Source organism: Nicotiana tabacum, chromosome 19 (assembly GCF_000715075.1).
Source record: "Nicotiana tabacum cultivar K326 chromosome 19, ASM71507v2, whole genome shotgun sequence".
Lineage (NCBI taxonomy): Eukaryota > Viridiplantae > Streptophyta > Magnoliopsida > Solanales > Solanaceae > Nicotiana > Nicotiana tabacum.
In genome coordinates this window covers 58,607,751-58,632,318 of record NC_134098.1, presented here as the reverse complement: position 1 = coordinate 58,632,318, position 24,568 = coordinate 58,607,751, and the positions used below count along the sequence as shown (strand labels likewise).

The following is a 24,568-nucleotide window of genomic DNA, read 5'->3' as shown; positions in this document are numbered from 1 at the left end:
CTAATAATTGGAGACTTAAATCATATAGAGATCCTGCCTATAAGATCTAACAATGGAGTCTTCTTTCTATGATATCCACGGAGAAACCATGTTTATAGGCTTAACATCTAATTGGTTCATATTCATTCACTATTACGATTGGCCACTTACAACTTCACCTAGAAATCATGTTCTAGGTCCAGATCTATTAATTCAATAATACAGGTTTACTGGAAAACTATTCGACATGCCTCCACAATTAGAAATAATGTTCATAGGGAAATTTGTTGTTCCAAGCTTTAATTCTACCACCTCCTTATAAACCACTAGATTAGTAATAATTTGGCACTTATGTGAATCAATCTGTGGAGGTAAATGTGAACCCTTTATGCTAACTATGCTTCTGCCGATTCCTATTTATTTTTAACTATTTGATGCTTAGTCTTTTAATTTTGAGTAGCCTAGGATGAGTCTAGAACCACCCTTATAGTTTTCCAACACCTCCTAGAAAATAGGCATGGGACGAGTAGGCACATATGGGGTATGACTTAGAATCGAATCAGCGCGATTCAGTTCATACTAATTTGGTGCTCTCGTTGACCTTCCCTACCAATGGGTGAAGGTGAAGTCCCTAATACTCGATTAAGGACCTTAGATGCTGAATTGAAACTGGTCCAACAATAACTGGCTGCTCCTGAGAAGAAGTTTGATAAAATCTCCTCTACTCTATATGAAATTATCACAAACTTAGTTTTATGAAAGCCCATAACAATCAAACATCAACTCCTAACCCAGCAATAAGTCCTGCTCCAATTATACCACCGATTTTCCGACCTCGATTTCCACCAGTTTTTCATCCAGCTTCACCAAGCTTCCAACCCCATGCTACAACACAACAACCCTCTTTTTACTTCTTACCAACAGACTACATCACCATAAAATATTTTGACTCCTCAACCTCTGTTATACTAACAATAGGCAACTCTTTCCTATCTCTTGAACCCATTTCGCCATGATAAACCAGCTCCAATAGATCTGCCAAAATTTGATGGCTCCTTTGTTGAGAGTTGTGTCATGACCCGAAATTCCCACCCCCGGGACCGTGATGACGCCTAACATTTTACTTGCTAGGCAAGCCAAAGTTAGATGTAGTTATAAAATATTTTTTACAAATTTCAAATACGATGACAATAAAGAAAACTGAATAGTCTGAAACAAGGTAAATAAACTAAAAAAAAGTGACGAAATCCAAATTCAAATCCCAGAACTGGTATCACGAATACATGAGCGTCTAAGATACTACTAATAATGGTCTGAAATAATCATAACTGTCTGAATCAAATAAACAACTATAAGTAATAGAAAGGGACTTCAAAGTTGCGGACGACAAACGGTTGTACCTCAAGTCTCCTTTGAATAGCTGGACCGAGCAAGTCTACGGAATGTCGATGTGAGCAACTCCGGTATCTGCACAAGAAGTGCAGAGTGTAGTATGAGTACAACCCACCCCATGTACTCTGTAAGTGTCGAGCCTAACCTCGACGAAGTAGTGACGTGGTTAAGGCGGGTCACTTACATTAACCTGTACACAGTAGAAAATAATAATACAAAAAAGACTGGAATAAAAGTAAAGCAGGTAATTCATATCAACGAACTCAACACCAACTAACAGAGAGTCCCGAATGACAAGTCATATAACTCATCTCAACAACCGAGGCCAATCCAACAATTACAACAAATATAACTTTTATCAACATGTTGCGGCGTGCAACTCGATCCCACAATATGAACTTTAAACAATCCATTGCGACGCGCAACCCGATCCCACAATATAATCATCTGTCAACATCATAGTCCGTCCTTATTCCGCCTTTTCAATTCATTTCCTTTCAATTTCTGTTACGGCGTGCAACCCGCTCCCCAAACAAGTTCAATTAATAATAATAACTCAGTAATCAAGATTTACGAGAAATCATACGTCAAGAGAACAAATGTACGAGCAATAGAGAATAACATGATAACCGAAGAGACTCGGACTACTCAGATGTCTCAGCTTTACCAATCCAACGGTATCTACCATTTAACAATGCATTAAAGTAAAACTACATCAATGAAGGCAACTGTTAATACGAAACTATAAGGCAAACAAGGCATAAGATAATTTAGATATATAAGGGAAGCAAATAGAGACAAGTAATAAATAAGCATGGAATTATGGAGGGGATGGAAAATTTAATCTCAGAAATACTAAATGGCAAGTAGCAATTATGGCACGGAAATCAAATAAGCATGTGGCAATTAAGGTATGAAACAAGATATACTATGAATCAATGAAAATAGGGAAGCAAGTAATGTAACGGCCCATATACACTCTCCACCTCGCATATACATCGTTTCACACATAATTCACATAACATGTAGTCCAAGGGTCCCTAATTTCCTCAAACCAAAGTTAGACCCAACACTTACCTCACTCTGCAATCAACTCAAGGTTCAACCACGGCCTTGACTTTCGAACAAGCCTCCAAACCAAAAAAATCTAGCAAATTATTAACCTAATGATTCAAAATAAGCTTTAAAAACTACCCGCGAATGAAAAAGGTTCAATTTAGACCATTTTTGAAAAAATCAATAAAGGTTAACCCCGAGCCCGCTTGGTCAAAACCGAAATTCGGACCAAAGCCCGAATACCCATTCACCCCGATCCCGGTTATGTAATTAATTTCTAAATCCGACCTCAATTCGAGGTCTAAATCCCAAATTATAAAAATCCTTAATTCTACCAAAATCTCTAATGTCTACCATGAAAATCCTAGACTTGATGTTGGAATCTTATGAAATGTAATGGGTAAATGAAAAGAAGTATATTAAAGTCACTTACCAATGTATTTAGGAAGAAAATCTCTTGAAAAAATTGCCTCTAGGGTGTTTAGGGTTGAGAGCTTGAAAGAAATGAGCTAAATCCCGTTTTTCTCCTCTTTTGTCCAAGCGCAAATGTCGCAATTGCGATCTCGGGTTCGCAAATACGAACCCCACAAATGCGAGAAATGCTTCGTAAATGCGAAGAAGCCCACATCTCTGCTATCATCGCATTTGCAATGATTTGTTCCCAAATGCGAACACTGGTGTTTCGCAAAAGCGACTAATTGATCGCAATTTCGATCCCTGTTTTCCCAGCCTCTTTTCGCAATTTCGAAGAAATTGTTTGCAAATGCGAACCTGACAGCGGCCCTGTACTATCACAAATGCGAACCAGACCTCGCAATTGCGAGGTTTGAGGCCTGTGCACCAGAACCACCAAAGTCCTAACTCTTTCAATACTTCGCCACGCGTCCTAAACTCACCCGAGCTCTCGGGGCTCCAAACCAAACATGCACACAAGTGTAATAACATCATACGAAATCACTCGCACGAGAAAAATACCAAAATAACATCTAGAACTATGAATCGGACACCAAAACAAATGAAATTTTCAAAGAACTTAAGAACTTTCAATTTTTCAATCGGACGTTCGAATCACGTCAAATTAACTCGTTTTGCACCAAATTTTGCAGACAAGTCATAAATACTAAAATGAAGATACACAATGTTCTGAAACCGTAATCCGAACCCGTAGCATCAAAGTCAACCTACAATCAAAATTAGGAATTCTTTAAACCTTTAAACTAATAGTTTTTAACAAATTACGTTAGATTAAGTTAGGGACTTCCGAATTCGATTCCGGGCATACGCCCAAATCCCAAATCACAATATGAACCCACTAGGACCGTCAAAATACTGATCAATGTATGTTTACACAAAATATAGACCATAGTCAACCCAAATGTGTTTTACTTTAATGCTAAATTTCACGTTTTCATAGATTTTTCACATAATATTTTTTGGAAAAAGATACGGACTGCACACACAAATCGAGGAGGTCTAAACGGAGCTATTCGAGGTCTCGAAGAACAGAAATAAAAGGTAAAACTATAGATGACCTATTGGGTCATTACATTCTCCACCTCTAAAACAAATGTTCGTCCTCGAACGGACATAGAAATGTACATGGACTAGTGAAAAGGTGTAGATGTATACTTCGCATGTCCGACTCGGACTGCATGTGGCTGCTTCGATTGGCTGACCACTCCACTGCACTCGAACTGAAGGATAACTCTTAGACCTCAACTGCCGTACCTTCCGGGCTAAGATAGCCACTGACTCCTCCTCATAAGTCAAATCTTTGTCCAATTGGAATGAGTTGAAATCTAACACATGGAACGAATCGCCGTGATACTTCCGGAGCATAGAAACATAGAACACCGGATGAACTGCTAATAAACTAGGTGGCAATGCCAGCCTGTAGGCCACCCCCCCACACTCTCAAGAATCTCAAAGGTTCCGAGATACCTAGGGCTCAACTTGCCCTTCTTTTCGAACCTCATAACACCCTTCATCGGTAAAACTAGGAGCAATACCCTCTCTCCAACCATGAATGCAACATCACAAACTCTACGGTCGGCATAACTCTTCTGCCTAGACTTAGTGGTGCGAAGTCGATCCTGAAAAATTTTGACCTTATCCAAGGCATATTAAACCAAATTTGTACCCAACAACCGAGCCTCTTCGGGCTCGAACCATCCAACTGACGAACGACACTGCCTACTTTATAATGCCTCATAGGGAGCCATATGAATGCTAGACTAGTAGCTGTTGTTGTAGGCAAACTTTGCAAGCGGAAAGAACTGATCCCAAGAACCCCCGAAATCCATAGCACAAGCTCGAAGCATATCCTCCAATATCTGAATAGTGTGCTCCGACTATTTGTCCGTCTGGGGGTGAAGTGCTGTATGCAACTCAACGCGCATGCCCAACTCATGCTGTACGACCCTCTAGAATTGCAAGGTAAACTACGTACCTTGATCAAAAGTGATAGACACGGGCACACCGTGAAGACAAACAATCTCGCGGATGTAGATCTCAGCTAACTGTTCTGAAGAATAGGTAACTGCCACTGGAATGAAATGTGCTGACTTGGTCAAACTTGTCCACAATAACCCATATCATATCGAATTTCTTCTGAATCAGTGGGAGTCCAACAACAAAGTCCATAGTGATACGCTCCCACGTCCACTCAGGAATATCTGAAGCAAACCACCAGGCCTCTGATGTTCGTACTTTACTTCCTGATAATTTAGACACTAAGCTACATGTGCAACAATGTCCTTCTTCATCCTCCTCCACCAATAATGCTGCCGAAGTTCTGATACATCTTGGCGGCACCTGGATGAATAGAATACCAAGAACTGTGGGTCTCTTCAAGAATCAACTCCTGAAGCCCATCCACATTGGGCACACAGATATGACCCTGCATCATCAAAACCTGACGAGCGCAAAACACACGCTAAAATATGCTTGCTAGTCGAATATAGTAAATTAAAATACCGTATCAACATGTATTGTAGTTAAACAATATTATTTTAGTTTGTAACTAGATTGCTATCCAATATGATCAACAATTTAGGTTTATGTGATTAAAACTAAAATTTACTAAGAATCTATACTATTGGCTTATGACAATCAATACAAGTATTAAGCAAATGAAGTTATTAATCCTAATAACATGTATGGAGGATAACAAACTTACGTCACTCCGAAAGGTTCAAAGTGTGATTCCAATGAGTCCAGCACGCATCATATATATGTATCTATTTTACTCTTCCGAGTCGCGCTATAGTCGGCCGGGTACGACACCTATTGTACAACCATTGATCAGTTGGGTTTTACAGAGCTCCACATGGCCGGGTACTATTCTATCGAGCCTTATGATGGCCGGGTACGTTTTACCGAGCCTATTACGACCGGGTACGATATGATGATGATGATGCCCACAGAGGAGTATGTTTTAAAAGTTTATGTATATATATGTATCATGCATTTCAGGTCAGTAGCCCTCAGAGGTACCCAAATGTCACAAGTTGTATATTCTCTATCCCTGTTTACATTATTGTTCTTACTTTTGTTTTCCTGCCTCACATACTCGGTACTTTATTCGTACTGATGTTCTTTTTATTTGTGAATGCTGCATGTCGTGCTGCAGGTCCTGTTAGATGAGTGGACGCAGCTCCCCCACCACAGTAGGCTGCGGTTATTAGTGAGATCACTTCTCCGGACTTGCCGTGGTCTTGGTATGCATTTTTGTTATAGATATTATGGGTATGTCGGGGCTCTGTTCCGGCAGTGTTGCAGCACTTATGTTCCTTTAGAGGCTTATAGGCAGGTGTAGACTCATGTATGGTTTGGAATGCCTTGTTGGCTGATTTTTGTTGTATAGTCTTTCATGGCAGCGTGGTAGCTCGTTCCTTATATATAGTTTCTTGACAGTCTTGTTGTCCCATATTATGTATGTTCATGCCATTATCTTTCATTGTTGGTTGTTCATGATCCATGTCTACCATTTATATTGATCTTGTCAGCCATTAAAGATAATAAGGAAGGTTAGATAAAATGTACGTTGGTGCTCGATAAGTATGGCCCGGGTGCTAGTCATGACCCTCTAGTTGGGTCGTGTCAAACTTGGTATCAGAACAAGTCTGTCCTAGGGGTTGTCTATGAGCCGTGTCTAGTAGAGTCTTGATTATGGATGTGTAAAGCGCCACATTTATAATCAGGAGGCTACATGACATCTAGGGTTGTTACCTTCTTCCTGAATTTAGATCGTGCGTAGAGTTGAGTCGTAAGTGTTCATATCTAATATTCACCTTGTTTTATTTCAGCGATGCCTTCGACTAGGAAGCAAGCGATTAGTAAATGGCTTGATACAGCTACGGCAGAGGGCACCAGTCAGGTGCCTCCAGCCAGAGCAGGCAAAAGTGAGACTCAGAGTGAGATGCCGTCTCATACCTCTCCATCTCCTCTAGAGGATATTAGGAGTCACCCAATACCTACAGTTCCTCCGTCTGGCACTACAGACCACGATATGCGTAGTGTAGTGCAGTTGTTGACTAGCTTGGTAGCTGCTCAGGCTCAGAGACAGAATACTGGTGCTACTAATAAACCGGTTAGTTCGAGAGTTTGTGATTTTATTAAACTAGACCCTCCAGCGTTTACCGGATCAGACCCCAAGAAGGACCCGCAGACTTTTATTGATCAGGTTCATCGTACATTGCGGGCCCAAGAATCCGCAGACTTTTATTGATCAGGTTCATCGTACATTGCGGGTTATGCATGCTAGTGATACGGAGGCAGTAGAGTTAGCTTCTTATCGGTTACGGGATTTAGCAGTTTTCTAGTATGATAGTTGGGAGAGATCTAGGGGTCCGAACGCTCCTCCAGCTGTGTGGAAGGAATTTTCTGAGGCCTTTCTTTGTCACTACTTGCCAGTTGAGATACGGCGAGCTAGAGCTGATAAGTTCTTGAACCTTCGACAGGGTAATATGAGTGTACACGAGTATAGTATGCAGTTTGATTCTTTAGCAAGGTATGCTCCCCATATGGTGGCCGAGATGAGCGATAGGGTGCACCTGTTCGTGAATGGGTTGGGACCACATCTGATAAATGAGTGCACGGCAGCCTCCTTGGTAGAGGGAATGGATATTTCCCGTATTCAGGCTTATGCCCAGACCCTAGAGGATCGTAAACGCCAGCAAAGGGCAGATAGGGATCAGGATAGGGGCCAGCATAAGAGGGCGAGATTTGCAGGGTATTCTGATGACTTCATAGGCAGTATAAGGCCCCAGTCTTCGAGGAGTTCGGCGCCACCTGTAGCTAGTGCTCCTCCATAGTTTCAGAGGCCTCGGTATGATCGGTTTACCTATTCTGGTTCAGGTCAGAGTTCGAGGGCATCAGGCTCACAATATCATAGGGATACTAGTCAGACGAGACCCCCAACACCTCATTGTGATCAGTGCGGCAAGGACCACTTTGGAATGTGCTGTCGAGGTTCCGATGCATGCTATTCTTGGGACAGCCTGACCATATGATGCAGGATTGTCCTAACAGAGGAGGTGGTGGTATGGCTTAGCCGACTGGATTTGTGTCTGGTTCTTCCTCATCAGTTCGACCTCCAGCACAGGGTTTTCAACAGTCAATAAGTCATGGTAGAGGTAGAGGTGCAATGTCGAGTTCGAGTGGTGCTCAAAATCAAACCTATGCTCTAGTAGGTCGACAGGATATCGAGTTATCTCCGGATGTTGTTACATGTATATTGTCTGCGTTTTCTTATGATGTGTATGTGCTGATTCATCGGGGATCTACATTATCATATGTTTCACCCTTTGTGGCTAATAAGTTTGGCGTTGAATCTAAATTGATAAGTAAACCACTTACGGTATCCACTCCGATATGAGATTCTGTGATTGCTAGAAGGGTATATAGATGTTGCATTGTGATGGTTTGTAGTAGTCAGATCTCGGCAAATTTATTTGTGTTAGAAATGGTTGATTTCGATGTGATAATGGGAATGTACTGGTTAGCCTCATGCTATGCAAATGTTGACTGTAGTACAAAGGTGGTTAGGTTACAGTTTCCTAGTGAACCCGTCATTGAATGGAAGGGGAACATTGCTACGCCGAAAGGTAGGTTTATTTCATATCTTAAGGCAAGGAAGATGATCTCAAAATGTTACATTTATCATCTTGTTCGCGTTAGGGATGCGGAGGCAAAGCCTCCTACTCTACAATCAATCCCCGTGGTCAATGAAGTTCCAAATGTCTTCCTAGATGAACTTCCAGGCCTTCCTCCTGAAAGGGAGATTGAGTTTAGCATTGATGCGTTGCTTGACACTCAACCGATCTCTATCTCTCCATACAGAATGGCCTCGACAGAGTTGCGAGAGTTGAAGGCGCAGTTGAAGGACTTACTGGATAAGGGTTTCATTAGGCCTAGCACTTCACCTTGGGGTGCGCTAGTCTTGTTCCTGCGGAAGAAAGATGGGTCATTAAGGATGTGTTTCGATTATCGATAGTTGAATAAGTTTACTATAAAGAACAAGTATCCACTTCCAAGGATTTACGACCTGTTTGACCAACTCCAAGGTGCCAAGTATTTCTCCAAGATTGACTTACGTTCAGGGTATCATCAGGTGAGGGTTAAGGAGAAGGATATTCTAAAGACGGCCTTCCGGACAAGATATTAGCACTTTGAGTTCTTGGTGATGTCGTTCGGGCTAATAAATACCCCACCAGCTTTTATGGATCTCATGAATAGTGTATTCAGGCCCTATCTTGATGTGTTCATGATCGTATTAATTGATGACATTCTGGTGTATTCTCGTTCGGAGGCAGAACATGCAGGCCACTTGCAGATAGTATTACAGACCCTTCAGGATCATAAGTTATATGCTAAGCTCTCCAAATGTGAATTCTAGCTGAACTCAATAGCATTCCTTGGCCATTTGATATCTGATGAGGGTATTAGTGTCGACACTCAGAAGATCGATGCAGTGAAGAATTGGCTGAGACCTACAACACCGTCAGAAGTCCGCAGCTTCCCGGGGCTAACAGGATATTATAGGTGGTTTGTAGAAGGGTTTTCCTCTATATCAGCACCATTGACTAAGTTAACACAGAAAGCTACCAAGTTTCAGTGGTCTGACGCTTGTGAACGTAGTTTTCAGGAGCTAAAGAATCGATTGACATCTGCGCCAGTGCTCACTCTCCCAGAAGGAATAAAAGGTTATGTGGTATATTGTGATGCCTCAGGTATAGGTTTGGGGTGCGTATTGATGCAACGTGGGAAGGTGATTGCTTATGCATCAAGACAATTGAAGAAGCCTGAAAAGAATTACCCGACTCATGATTTGGAATTGGCTGCAGTAATATATGCTTTAAAGATATGGCGACACTACTTATACAGCGTCCATGTTGACATCTACACAAATCACAAGAGTTTACAATACATCTTCAAGCAAAAGGAGTTGAATTTGAGGTAGCGTAGGTGGCTTGAATTACTGGAAGACTACGACGTCGAGATATTGTACCATCCCGATAAAGCCAATGTTGTGGCAAGCACTCTCAGTCGTAAGTCAATGGGAAGCTTAATACACATTGAGGCAGGTAGACAAGGGTTAACCAAAGAGCTTCACCAGCTGGCCAATATGAGAATAAGATTGTTAGACTCTGATGATAGATGTGTTACTGTACAGAATACAACAGAATCATCTTTGGTAGCCGACGCAAAATCACGGCAATATGAAGATCCTACCTTATTAAGATTAAGAGAGGGCATTCAGCAGTGTAATATTACAACTTTTGAGATCGGAGGAGATGGGGCACTGAGATACCAGGGCCGATTAGGTATGCCTAGTGTGGCATGGTTGCGAGAGAACATTATGATTGAGATTCATCAGTCCCGATATTCTATCCATCCCGACTCGACAAAGATGTATCATGAAGTTAAAGAGCAGTATTGGTGGGATAACATGAAGAAGTCTATTGCATAATTTGTAGCTCGGTGTCCTAATTGTCAACAAGTAAATATCGAGCATCAGAAACCCGGTGGATTGATTCAGAATATAGAGATTCCGACCTGGAAATGAGAGGTGATTAATATGGACTTAATTATTGGATTACCTCGCTCTTATCATAAGTTTGACTCCATCTGGGTGATAGTTGATCGACTTACAAAATCTGCCCATTTTTTGCCAGTTAAGACAACTTACACGGCTGAAGATTATGCGAAGTTGTATATCAAGGAGATTGTTAGGCTTCATGGTGTGCCGGTATCTATTATATCAGACCGAGGAGCTCAATATATGGCTAAATTTTGGAGGTCTTTTCAGAAGGGTTTAGGCACACAAGTGAATCTCAGCAATGCATTCCATTCGCAGACTGACGGACAAGCTGAACGTACCATTCAGACGCTTGAAGATATACTACGAGCATGTGTTATAGATTTCAAGGGGAATTGGGATGACCATCTGGCACTCATAGAATTCGCCTACAATAATAGCTACCATTCCAGTATTAAAATGGCCCTGTACGAGGCACTGTACGGGAGGAGATGTAGATCATCAATTGGATGGTTCGAAGTCGGTGAGACATAATTATATGGGCCAGATTTTATTCACCAAGCCATTGAGAAGGTGAAAGTGATACAAGAGCGACTGAGGACGGCACAAAGCAGGCAAAAGTCTTATTCCGATGTCCGATGTCGTGATCTGGAATTTGAGGTTGGTGATTGGATTTTCCTGAAGATCTCGCCGATGAAGGGTGTTATGCATTTTGGGAAGAAGGGTAGGCTGAGTCCGCGGTATATTGGGTCGTACAAAATTCTTCGACGAATTGGACAGGTTGCTTATGAGTTAGAATTGCCATATGAATTGGAATTTTTCCACCGGTATTCCATGTATCTATGTTAAGGAAATGTATTGGAGACCCTTCTCGGGTCGTTCCTATCAAAGATGTACAAGTTACAGAGGATATATCATATGAAGAAGTGCCAGTGGCTATATTAGATAGACAAGTCCGCAAGCTGAGAATAAAGGATGTAGCTTCCGTCAAAGTATCTTGGAGGAACAAGAATACAGAAGAAATGACATGGGAAGCAGAAGAGGAGATGTAGTCTATATACCCTTACATGTTCCAGATTGAAGATAACGAGGATGCCGGGGGAAAGCAAGACACATTAGAAGGTGAAACGGCTCTATGAGGTAAGCAATAGTTTGTGAATACTTTATTTTGATACAAAATGGTGATATGCAGATAATGTACATATCCATAATGCTTTGTATAGTCATGTAAGGCGATAGGTTGGTTTTAACTTCTTGCAAGTTTGGCTAGTGTCCATTTTATAGGGGAAACTGAGCCGGAAATTTCCGTCGGAATCCACGATGAGTTAGACTCCCCATAAACCCTTACATTCGAGGATGAATGTTCCTGGGGGGGGGAGGGTGTTACAACCCAAATTCGCGTACCTTAGATCACGCCGTAAGTTAGTCAACGTAAATCCGAGAAGAGATTATCTTTGAGATGATAAGAAGTTAATCCTATTGGTCTTAAACGATACAAGGGTGTATAAGAGTTGTTAACAAGTATTAGAAGTTAAACAAATCAAGGATGTTGTAACCCGTATTTTCGGGTAAAACTAGAGGTGCTTAATTATCCCAAGAGGTCATGTTTTAATTTATTTGAATCATATAATATCCGTATCATAAGTCTTGAAGTCGAGTGTGTTATGAAACAAAAGTCGACAAAAGTTATCGCAACTTACGTTTATAATTTTACTTAAACTTTAAGTCAAATGTTACTACGTTTTTCTCCCAATGTACTTTGAATTACGGGGTGATATACTCACCAAATTGAATATCAATGAGTCTAGTTTAAAACGCATTAAACCGTTAGATGATACGATCTCGAAATAGAGAGATATTTGCGTGTTTGCGAGACTGCGCCAAGCAGCTCTCTATGGGGCCCACATAGGAGGTTTAAGACATATGGATATATATAAGATGCAACAACCTCATTTTGAGTCATTATTTTTCAGTATATTCAGACCTTAGAACCCTAAAAACACTCTTTCAAGGTTCTCTCATGATCCAAGACCCAAACAAAGGGCAAACAACACAAATCAAGTGTCGAGAATCCCGTGGTGCTAGTAAGTTTCTTGTTCTTCTTGTTGTTGCTGATTTTTGTGTTGTTCCAGCTTGCGTGGGAGGTTGTTTTAAGTGTTTTATGTTCTGTAAATACTCCCTCAAGTTTTTAAAATCATCCCTAGGTGATTTCAAGTCTTCTAAAGTAATTCTAATGCTGAAAAAGCCGAATTGATTGCTAGTTTCGCTTCCTTGTTGTTGTGGCAGCATTGGAGGGATATTTTGTGGACAATTAAGGTCAAATTGGAGTTGTTAATTCCGGTTAAAGGTAAGGAACCTCTTACCAGTGTTATAAATAGCGCTCGCCTCAGTGCTAATAGCGTGAGGCGAGGCGAGGCGAGACAGTATCGCCACAGAGCCTCTGTTGCGTTGCGTTTCGAAATAGCGCTCGCCTCTGCCTGCGTGGCGTGAGGTGACAGTGTCGCGAGAAGCGACCATAGCGTCGCCTTTTGTTTTTTTAAAAAAAAAAAAGAAAAAAAGCAAAGACTCAACAAAAAGGGTCGTGATTAGGGCTTGACAACATATCTTCTTCAACTTGAACAAAACAACAGAGCTTCTTTGAGACTTTGACATTCTGAACTCGCGAGCCATCGTCTTCTTCTTTCAGAAACTTGAGGTTCCAGCCATTGAAAGTCCAGGTATGCTTCTTCTCCTTTCTTCTTTCTTCTTTTTTCTTTCTTCTTTCTTCTTCTTCTTCTTCTTTCTATTTTTTTCCCTCTGTTTTTGTCGAAAAGAACAGAAACAGAGGTCTGTTTTCTGCTCTATTTTTCGAGCAAAATACAGAGGTTTCTTCTTCTCCTTTCTTCTTTCTTCTTTTTTCTTTCTTCTTTCTTCTTTCTCCTTTCTCCTTCTTCTTCTTCTTCTTCTTTCAATTTTTTTTCCTCTGTTTTTTGTCGAAAAGAACAGAAACAGAGTTCTGTTTTCTGCTCTATTTTTCGAGCAAAATACAGAGGTTTCTTCTTCTCTTAACAGAAAAAGAGGTCTGTTTTTGTGCTCTATTTTTTTTGGTTCTGTTTTGGCAAAATAACAGAGGTTTTGAAGCTCTGTTTTTGCAAAATTACAGAGGTTGTTTCGAAGCCCTGTTTTTGCAAAATAACAGAGGTTGCTTCTTCTCTTAACAAACTTTCTGTTTCTTTCAGGCCCTGTTTTTTTTTTTTCCAATTATTGACTTATAGTCTCTTATAGAGTAGAATTAATTGCATATTGACTTGATAATTTTTTTTTCAATAAAACAGCGTTGAAATGTCATCCGATAGTAATAAACGAAATGATATAGCTTGGAATTATGCTATACAAGGCTCATCAAGATCCGCAATTAAATGTGTGTTTTGTGAAAAAACATATAATGGTGGGATAACTCGTCACAAGCAACATTTGATAGGTGAATTTAAAAATGTAGTACAATGTACCCTTTGTTCGCCCGAGGTTAGGGAGGAAGTAAAAGCGTTTGTTGATAAGAAAAATGTGACAAGAACTCAAATGAATTTTGAAGCATCGATGAATCTAATTGATGAAGATGATGAAATAGATGAAGATGGTGAAATGAGACCTCCCCCCCAAAAACTCATAAGATATCTTCAAATAGTTCTAGTGGGTCATCCACGATAGCACGTACAGTGACAAAAGGTCCTCTCAATCTTTATTTCTCGGCAAAACAACAAGAAAAGGGAAAAGGTGAAGAAGGTCTAGGTTTAGAAGCCAAGAAGATTTTGAGAGACCGCGCCGTAAGTGCCTTTGCAGCATGGATGTATCATGCAGGGCTTCCTTTCAACTGTGTTAACTACAAAACTTTTGATAAATTCATTGAAGATGTAGGACAATATGGCCCAGGAATGAAGCCTCCTAGCTATCATGAAGTTAGAGTAACTCATCTTAAAAAAGAGGTGAAGAAGATAGACCAAATTATTGAGGAGCATAAAGTGGAATGGAACAAGTTTGGATGTTCCATTATGATGGATAAATGGACAGCACGGAATGAAAAAATGATCATAAATGTGTTGGTGAACTCTCCAAGAGGGAGTGTTTTTCTTGAATCTCACGATGCTAGCAACTCTTCTACGGATGGAAGCAAAATGTACAGCTTGTTTAGAAAGACTATTGATAAAATTGGAAAGGAAAATGTTGTACAAATTGTTACAGATAATGCCAGTGAGAATGTTAGTGCGGGTAGGATGATGGAAGCTATGTATCCACACATTTATTGGACTCCATGTGCTATCCATTGTATCAACTTGATGTTTGGTGACATATTCAAGGAAAACCCATATGCTTCAGGTAACTTTAATATAGTTATTTATACTTATGTCCTATCCTATTAAGTATTAACTATAAAATTGTTATTGTTACTTTTACAGTTTTCACTAAGGCCGTCAGGGTATATTCTTACATCAGTCAGAGGCCGTTGTTGTTGAATTTGATGAGGAAATTCACAAATGAAAGAAATTTGGTGAGACCGGCCAAGACTAGATTTGCAACGGCTTTCTTAACTTTGCATAGTTTTTACTTGCAAAAGAAAAAATTGAGAAAGCTAGTTCTTTCAAATGAATGGAAAGATAATAGATATGCAAAGGAAGTTGCAGGAAAAGAAACTGCTAAAGTTCTTATTTCTCCATCATTCTGGAATGACGTCGTTCAGGCTCTTAAAGTTGGTGGTCCTTTGACTAAGGTACTTCGTATGGTGGATGGGGAGAGAAAACCACCAATGGGCTATCTTTATGAGGCTATGGATAGAGCCAAAGAGACTATTGCAACGTCATTTGAGGGAGATATTAGAAAATATGAGAAAGTTTTTGAGATAATTGATATCAGGTGGGAGAATCAACTCCATCGACCTTTGCATGCAGCAGGCCATCTTCTGAACCCGGGATTATTTTACAAGAACACTAGAGATGAAACTTTGGCTTCAGAGGTGTGGATTGGATACCATGCATGTCTTGAGAAGTTGGTCCCTAATTCAGCGACGATAGATCAAATAGGGGAGGAGTTTGGTAGGTACTCACAAGCAGAGGGCCTATTTGGTTTACAAGCGGCCATTAGAGCCAGAGACATAAGGTCGCCAGGTAACTAACTTTAATATAGATATCCTTATAACTTTAAATTAATTTATTTGATTTATACTTATTAACTTTTAAAATATTTTTCTATAGTTGAATGGTGGAAGCAATTTGGACATCAAACTCCAAACTTGCAAAAGTTTGCCATCAAAGTACTAAGCCTAACTTGTAGTGCATCTGGATGCGAGAGAAATTGGAGCGTATTTGAGCATGTAAGAAGTAGATTTATTATATTAATATATTTTATATTGTATTATTATTAGTATCGATTAATTAATCTAAACAACTTATGCGCAGATTCACTCCAAGAAAAGGAATAGGCTTGAGCTATCGCGTCTCAATGATCTAGTGTATATTAAATACAATAGAACATTGAGGCGACGTTATGAAGCTCGCGATACCATTGATCCAATTTTGTTGGACAACATTGATGAGGCAAATGAATGGTTAACTGGAGCCCCCCAAAATCATGAAGTTGAACAAGTGTATGAAGGAGATGATCTTGATTGGGGTACTGTTTCTATGGCAGTTGGAGTTGAGGAGAATATCTATGGTCTTAGAGGGAGTTCTTCAAGTTACAAGGGAAAGGGAGTAGCAAGTTCAAGCCAGTCCCTAATTGATGAAAACTCCGAGGATGAAGAAGATGATAGCCAATATAATGCTAACATTTATAAAGTTGTAGAATTTGAAAATCTTGAAGAAGAATAGACGTTGCTTGTTTTAGACTATTAGACTTTAGTTTGTGAATCTACTATGAGTCTATGACTATCTATTGTGTCTTTAATTTTTGAATGATATATTTATTAATATATAATTGTTATTGAGTTTTTAGTTATATGTATATAATATTTTATGTTTTTGTATAAATTGTCGCTTCACATCAAAAAGGCGAGCGCTTCGCTGCGCGCCTCTCGCCTCAGTGAAGCGGGCGCTCGTCGCTATTTGTCGCCGCACGCTATCCAAAATACTGCTCTTTCTAAGCTTCCTAGTTTTGGATGCGCTTAGAGAATTTCTTATGAATATCTAGTTAGAACTGAAAATCTGACAGCAGAGGGAAACAAAACTTTTACATAGGGAGAGGGAAAAGTGAAAAGAATGCTTACAGTCTCTTTCTTTCCTGTGCAGCACATGCTTAGTGCTGGATCAATAAAATTCTTACCCTTATCAAAAAGAAAAAGAAAGTAGTTTTTCCATAGAAGCACGTTCATTCCTTTCCCTTGTACCACCCAACATATTTGTGTTGGAATGGCGCTCCAAATTTTTCATAGATCCTTTTTCATCTTACGATCCTCTCCAGCACCAAAAGAGGGGTTTTGACTTTCTGTGATATTACCAGTTTCACCCTAAAAATATAAATAAAATTCAACAGTTGAATCGCAACCCAGTAATTCAAAAAGAGTAATTACTGTTTTCAACCTCCTTTTACACATGCAGCATCTACTGCAAATCTGCATAGCTCTTCTTTGATATTCTTGTCTTCTTGAGTAGACACGCTTCATTAACTATAACCTAACTGAAGCATGCAACCTTATAGGGAGCTCTAGTTTCAGGGAATAGAGATAATCCATCTCTTGTACATGTTGTGTACCATTTCGGTACTATTAATAAAATTTCTTTACTATATAAGGAGCTCTAGTTTCCCAACTAAATTTAATAGGCTATTGTGGGGGTAGTGCCACTTGCAACAGATATGTTTGATAGCAAGACTTCACATTAAATATACCATTTTCTTGGAACTGTCGAAATCAAAGAATCTGGAGCCTCTCACAATGTCTGCACATCTTCCAGGTCTTTCAAAAACTGGGTCATCCTTTCGATTTCCCAATCATAGCAGTGCCTTCCGAAGCTTACTTCTCATCCGTTCTGTCATCTACGTCGAGCTATTGGAACAACTTTGTGTAACATAGAGCTGAACAAGTCTGGGATCTTCTCTTTAGTGGACAATGTACTATCCTGGCTACCTGCCAAAAAATGATTCTTCTACCATACCCTGCCTTAAATAGTATTTTAGGGCTTCACATTTATTTGTAAATGCAACGAAATCCCAATAACTGACTCTCCTCCGTAGGCCCTGTTTTGGAATTTGCTTTTAGTTTCTTGGAGGGGTTGTAGTTTAATTCACGGTTGTACATGTGGTTTCCTGTAGTTTGCTGAATGAACAGAGATGGAAAACCCACTTCTTCCCCCCCACAAAAAAAAAAAAAAACCAAGACACTCCCCTACCACTATGTAGTCCTCTACTGTTCCTCTTATAATAGTCCTATAAGGTCCTAATTAGTAATAATCCTCTATTTTTTTTCTTTTTTAATTCTTCTATTCGGTCTTGACCACAGATACCTGGTACCCCGTGATATGTCCGTTGGCCAATTTATCCACATTCTGAGTGGCAGACTCCATCTGGCTCCTGGGAAAGCTCTCTACATGTTTGTGAATAACACCTTGCCTCACACAAGTAACTCCTAGTTTGTTCACCTTGCCTCAATTTTTTTTTACATGTTATAACACCATGACAAGGATTATTTGCCCCGTCACTGATATCGTATGGATTTTCTTTTGCTGCAGCAAGCTTGATGGAGACTGTGTATGATTCTTTCAAGGATAAAGATGGGTTCTTCTACATGTGCTACAGCAGTGAGAAAACCTTTGGTCGTGCAAATAGTTGAGCATATTGTCACTCTTAGAAAGTGTACATTGTGAACTAAAATATGTAAATGGTATCTGTATTGCATGTCTGGCATGCATGATGGTTCTTCCTGTAAATTCTTGCACTGGAATGTCCATACTCTCAACTGAAAGGGGTTAGGTGTTGGGACCAAACACACTCACGCAAGTATACGCGGTCGTCAAGTAATAAAGTCACTAAAAGTCGGATGTCGAACCCACGAGGACTTATGATTAACTATTAACTAAATTAGACTATCCCAATTATCTAAACAAGAATTAAATCTAAAAATATTTTATTCTAGACTAATTAAATAAGAAATATAAATAACGAACTTTGAACAGAGAAAGAGCAGATTTTTATGATATCAATGTAATGAAAACGATCTAGGGTTATGGGCTATCTAATAATCCTATTGTATTCTTCAATTGAATTGACCGACTAATTTATCTAGCTTATTGGTTGACAGGGTTAATATTGCTCATAAGAATCTGTCGAGTTCTTACTCGCCTATTCAAGCTAAACTAACGCCTATATGTCTATGGAGTTAGAATCAACAAGAACGCATTTATAATTCCTGTAAATCAACCAAGCAAGGCAATTAGGTATATGTCTATCCTAACCACGAATCCGTTCCCCGATGCCCGAGTTCAAGAACTTGCTTACTCAATCCTATATGCAATCTAGAATTCCCACTTTCGAGTTCAATTCTAGATTCGTGGATAATATTTAATTGGTGATCAAGCAATTAAATAATGAAGCGCAAGATTGAATAAATAAACTAATATGATAAATCAAGAAGTCAAAATCAATATCCGAATAATAATAGTCATGAAAGAACCACAACCCTAGAACGTGAAGTTTAACTCCATATAGACATGGTAGCCAAACAACAAATCATACAAAGAAACATAAAGATTACTAAGTTTGGTGGGAGAAAGAAGAAACTTGATGAATTCCGGCCTCCACAGCTTTGTGGCTTTTTTTTTCTCTTCCCAATATGTTAGATGCCCTAAAAGAAGCGTTTTTAGCTTATATATTGCGTACAAAAGTCGTGGGCCAAAGTTCTCTTATTCCTAATCCGACTTGGCTACAGGGATTGATGCTGGGGTGGATGCGTCGCATCCACCTCGTCCTCCACTTCTCAGCTTCGCATGCTAGGGTGACACATCTACCCTTTGTTCCTCCTTCTCAGCTTTGCCCAGGTGCGGATGCTATGGCGGATGCTATGGGCTGACTTCACTGTTAAGGGTGCACGAAATCCAACCCCTCTTCCTCTACCTAGAGCACCTTTTCTTCATATTTTTATACTCCAAATACCCTAATTCATCACACACAACTCAATTAGTTATAAAACCAATAATTAAACCATGTTGGGCATTTTAAAGATCAAATAGCATCAAAAAGCGGTTAAAACATGGGTAAAGTAACATCAACACATATCGAAATATGCCCAACATCACCACCCCACACTTAAACCTTTGTTCGTCCTCGAACAAACCATCACTATAGTAGACGAGGCAAAATTAAGCTCTTATCATTCAAAGCATACTACACCTATGACCATGGTCATTTGCCACAACTAGGCTCTAGAATATGCATCATATGCACTTACCTTTACTTGTGTCATTCTTTTTAAAAATATTCAAACAAAGACAACATGCTCACAACAAATGCTCACAACAATCCTAACCTCAAAAACCGACTCAATGTCACAATGCACTCATGGCTTGAACACCCAACATCATAGAGAAGTCTAATAACGTTACCTATCCCTCGTGAAACCATGTGCCCTCACAACAAGAACAAGAGAGCGAGTTCAATCCACACATTCGAATCTCATGATCAAATATTTTAATGACTCACATATATCAAAGAAAATCGCTCACTCTCACAGAGAAGTCACATGCATGCAATTGGTACCATAGGCTTGCCCTTAATATTAATCTCTACTAATGTAAGCTCGCTCGATCTAAAATCAATTAGGACTTTTTCATCGTTGTAATGTGGGCAAAGGGAAAGGTAGGATATATTTTAGGAATAGTGACTCAACCTCCTAAGCACTTTACACATCATCAAATAACTTAAGCGCAAATTCTTCAACACCACTTCAATTTCACAAATAATATCACCCCAACAATATTTCCTCTTTCTTTAAGCACTACTTTAATTCATACCCACTAGCAAGAACAAGACAACAATTTATTCATCTATATTTTTCTTTCTTTTTTTCCAGATTTTTCTCTTCTTTTTTTTTCCTTCAATTTTCGCTAGTGGTGTATTATTTTACAAAATAAGTGCACCCTTCTTTCTTTCATTGGTTCCACTCAAAAGTCACCCCACACTTAGTCCCTTCTTACTTCTTTTAGCGCTCATCTAACAATTAAAGTGCTTTAAGAGGTAAAAGGATCAAAACAATATCAATTAAAAATAAAAAGGGTATAGGCTTGTAATGTGGGTACCAAATAAAAGGTCTACAGGCTCAAAAGGGTTAACTAGGGATAGATTTTATTTGTGATAATAAATAAGCTCAAAAAGATCAAAGAAAGCCTAAAATCATTTTTCAAACCGAGCATCACCTAAAATTTCGCTTCAACTCACATACCGGGCAAGTTCTAGACACAAGTACAATACATGGACAACACAAAAAACCTCACCACACATGGCACATGACTCACTAAGGACGATCACATTCCGACTCTCAAGCAATGCAAGTATTCACGGAGCCACGAGATATTAAGTATTAAACACAAGGTGAACATAAGTCATGTAAACGAGACATAGGCACCACAAAACATGCTATCCAATTTAACAAGGCATCATCAATAAATTCAAATCATACAGAAGATACTACACATGCCAAAGTATAAATATGTTACTATCAAACAAGTCAAGGGCGCCTAGGTTCATCATTCTTGCTCCTTTTATTCCCTAAATTCCTAATCTATTCGGAAAGAAAAAAAAACTACTCGGTTCAAACTACATCCCATGGAAAAGAACCGAGGCACAAAGAAAAACCACAGGGGATTATTACTACCTAAAGAAAGCTAAAAGACATATTTTTGGATTTTTGTTTAGACTTTAATCCCTCAAGAAAACTGTCTAGGAGATCAATCGTCGGGAAAAGTCCAATTTTTCTACTTTTTTCGTTTTTTTTTCTTTCACAAAAGCTACTACACTTAAGAATGAGTACTACAACTAAGCTAAAATAGCACAGAAACTCATCCAAACGATCTCTTCACCCCACACTTAAAATTTTACAATGTCCTCAATGCACACTATAAATAATAAGAGGGTAAACGAGACTCCCTGGTAGGCCAAAGGCCGAAGCAATAGCGGCTCACGAGGTACTCAGACTTTCCCCAGACATCGTCCTTTGTGTGGGCACCCCACACTTAGTCCTCACCATCTAGCTCGCTTTTGCACTCTTCTAATGGCTTTGCTTCCTATGCTCATAATCATACAAAACAAAAATAAATACTACAAAATAATAAAAATAAAATAAAATAAAATAAAAACAAAAATAAAAGAAAGCAGTAAAGCTGGGTTGCCTCCCAACAAGCGCCTGATTTAACGTAGCGGCACGACGTGAATCACTTTTTGCCTCCACCTCGAACTTATGAATTGAGCCCCTAACATGGCATCCAGTTTGCGGCTATGCTCCAGTGGTGGGGCTACAATGATAACCAGGCCAAGTAATAAATTTTTCACTCTACACTTCTCGGCCTTTAGATGAGGAATGTATTTTTTGCTTTTTGGCATGACAAATTCAAGAATACAAGCACTCTCATCCTCACTCTTTGACTCCCCCATAGGCTCAGATGTCTTGATTACTATCTTACTATCTAAACACAATGTGGAAAAATGATTGGAATGAGGACCAATACGCCCTAACTCTAGAATTGTATTACTCTTTACATCCTCATATTTACATACACAAGAATCTTCAAATATAACATTATCTACTTCCTCACATGGCTCTAGTGTACTTTTCTCAACATGGGCATCATCAACAAAAATATTCTCGAGTGATTGGCTCTCCACTTTTAGCTCCTCAATTTGGCGTATAAGCTCATTTTCAGCTTTACACAACTCATTACTGTTTTGTTGGGCGTTAGACGCATCAACCTTTGTATTTAATTGAGCCTCTAAGTCGTGAATAGTAGTACCAAATTTATCGATCTCTTGTCCCAATTTGGCTCTTCCTTCTATAAAGTATCTCATCTCATTTATAATTTCCTCACGTTGAGCCTCATATATTTCTAATCTTTAGGATTGTTCCACCAGCGACATATGGCTCAAAATCTCCACTTTTTCAAAATTATCTGTTTGCTGGTACGCGCTCTCTTCATTCAATTCTTCCATATTGGCCTTCATTCTTGTGATTGCTGCCCTCATTCTTTTTATATCTTTTTTGAGTTCATCCTGTTGCTCTGCTACTTGCCTCAGAATATCCCTAATATATGCATCAGGCTCCATATCCTGCACTTTATTGCCCCTATCAAACTCAGAAACATCATTAGAAAGATCATAATAAGGGCTCAGAGAAGGATGAACAGGATTAGGACAACCATCCCAATGGCCATCTTGACCACCACACATATTACAAATATTCCACTCAAAGGATTGAGATTGTGCGCACAAATCGGTCCCGGGAATATTCTGACAATTTTTCCACCAGTGGGGTCTTCCACAATATGGACAAGGATCATCAAAATAAGAATAACCATCATTCGAATAATTTTCATTCCAAGATGCCATGTTAAAATAAATAACAAATACTAACTAAACAAAAAAAATGAATAGATAAAAAATGTCTAATCTAGAAAAATAGCTAATTTCTAAGTCCCCGGCAACGACGCCAAAAACTTGTTGGGACCAAACGCACTCACGCAAGTATACGCAGTCGTCAAGTAATAAAGTGACTAAAAGTCGGATGTCGAACCCACGAGGACTTATGATTAACTATTAACTAAATTAGACTATCCCAATTATCTAAACAAGAATTAAATCTAAAAATATTTTATTCTAAACTAATTAAATAAGAAATATAAATAACGAACTTTGAACAGAGAAAGAACAGATTTTTATGATATCAATGTAATGAAAACGATCTAGGGTTATGGGCTATCTAATAATCCTATTGTATTCTTCAATTGAATTGACCGACTAATTTATCTAGCTTATTGGTTGACAGGGTTAATATTGCTCATAAGAATCTGTCGAGTTCTTACTCGCCTATTCAAGCTAAACTAACGCCTATATGTCTATGGAGTTAGAATCAACAAGAACGCATTTATAATTCCTGTAAATCAACCAAGCAAGGCAATTAGGTATATGTCTATCCTAACCACGAATCCGTTCCTCGATGCCCGAGTTCAAGAACTTGCTCTACTCAATCCTATATGCAATCTAGAATTTCCACTTTCGAGTTCAATTCTAGATTCGTAGATAATATTCAATTGGTGATCAAGCAATTAAATAATTAAGCGCAAGATTGAATAAATAAACTAATATGATAAATCAAGAAGTCAAAATCAATATCCGAATAACAATAGTCATGAAAGAACCACAACCCTAGAACGTGAAGTTTAGCTCCATATAGACATGGTAGCCAAACAACAAATCATACAAAGAAACATAAAGATTACTAAGTTTGGTGGGAGAAAGAAGAAACTTGATGAATTCCAGCCTCCACAGCTTTGTGGCTTTTTTTTTCCTCTTCCCAATATGTTAGATGCTCTAAAAGAGGCGTTTTTAGCTTATATATTGCGTACAAAAGTCGTGGGCCAAAGTTCTCTTATTCCTAATCCGACTTGGCTACAGGGATTGATGCTGGGGTGGATGCGTCGCATCCACCTCGTCCTCCACTTCTCAGCTTCGCATGCTAGGGTGGATGCGTCGCATCCACCCTTTGTTCCTCCTTCTCAGCTTTGCCCAGGTGCGGATGCTATGGGCCGACTTCACTGCTAAGGGTGCACGAAATCCAACCCCTCTTCCTCTACCTAGAGTACCTTTTCTTCATATTTTTATACTCCAAACACCCTAATTCATCACACACAACTCAATTAGTCATAAAACCAATAATTAAACCATGTTGGGCATTTTAAAGATCAAATAGCATCAAAAAACGGTTAAAACATGGGTAAAGTAACATCAACACATATCGAAATATGCCCAACATCATTAGGCTATTGCCTTGAATAGTTGAGAAACAGTGGTCGTAGTTGGAGATAAATCATCCTATCTGTTGATTTTGTTCTCCAAATCCTAATCTATTGAATTGAAAAGCAAAAAAAATAAAAA

General features: G+C 39.2%; 1 protein-coding gene across 1 annotated transcript in view; it reads left to right on the top strand.

The window, feature by feature from the left end:
* LOC107825111 (uncharacterized) overlaps window positions 1-24,568 on the top strand; it is a 28,858-nt gene extending 4,290 nt beyond the window's left edge. The window contains exons 2-10 of the mRNA XM_075239107.1: window positions 13,783-14,084; window positions 14,156-14,821; window positions 14,902-15,606; window positions 15,694-15,812; window positions 15,898-16,275; window positions 17,135-17,195; window positions 17,879-18,052; window positions 18,163-18,403; window positions 24,453-24,568. Of these exons, the coding sequence (XP_075095208.1) occupies window positions 13,783-14,084; window positions 14,156-14,821; window positions 14,902-15,606; window positions 15,694-15,812; window positions 15,898-16,275; window positions 17,135-17,195; window positions 17,879-18,052; window positions 18,163-18,263 (2,506 nt within the window). The 3' untranslated portion in view covers window positions 18,264-18,403; window positions 24,453-24,568. The remainder of the gene's footprint in view (window positions 1-13,782; window positions 14,085-14,155; window positions 14,822-14,901; window positions 15,607-15,693; window positions 15,813-15,897; window positions 16,276-17,134; window positions 17,196-17,878; window positions 18,053-18,162; window positions 18,404-24,452) is intronic.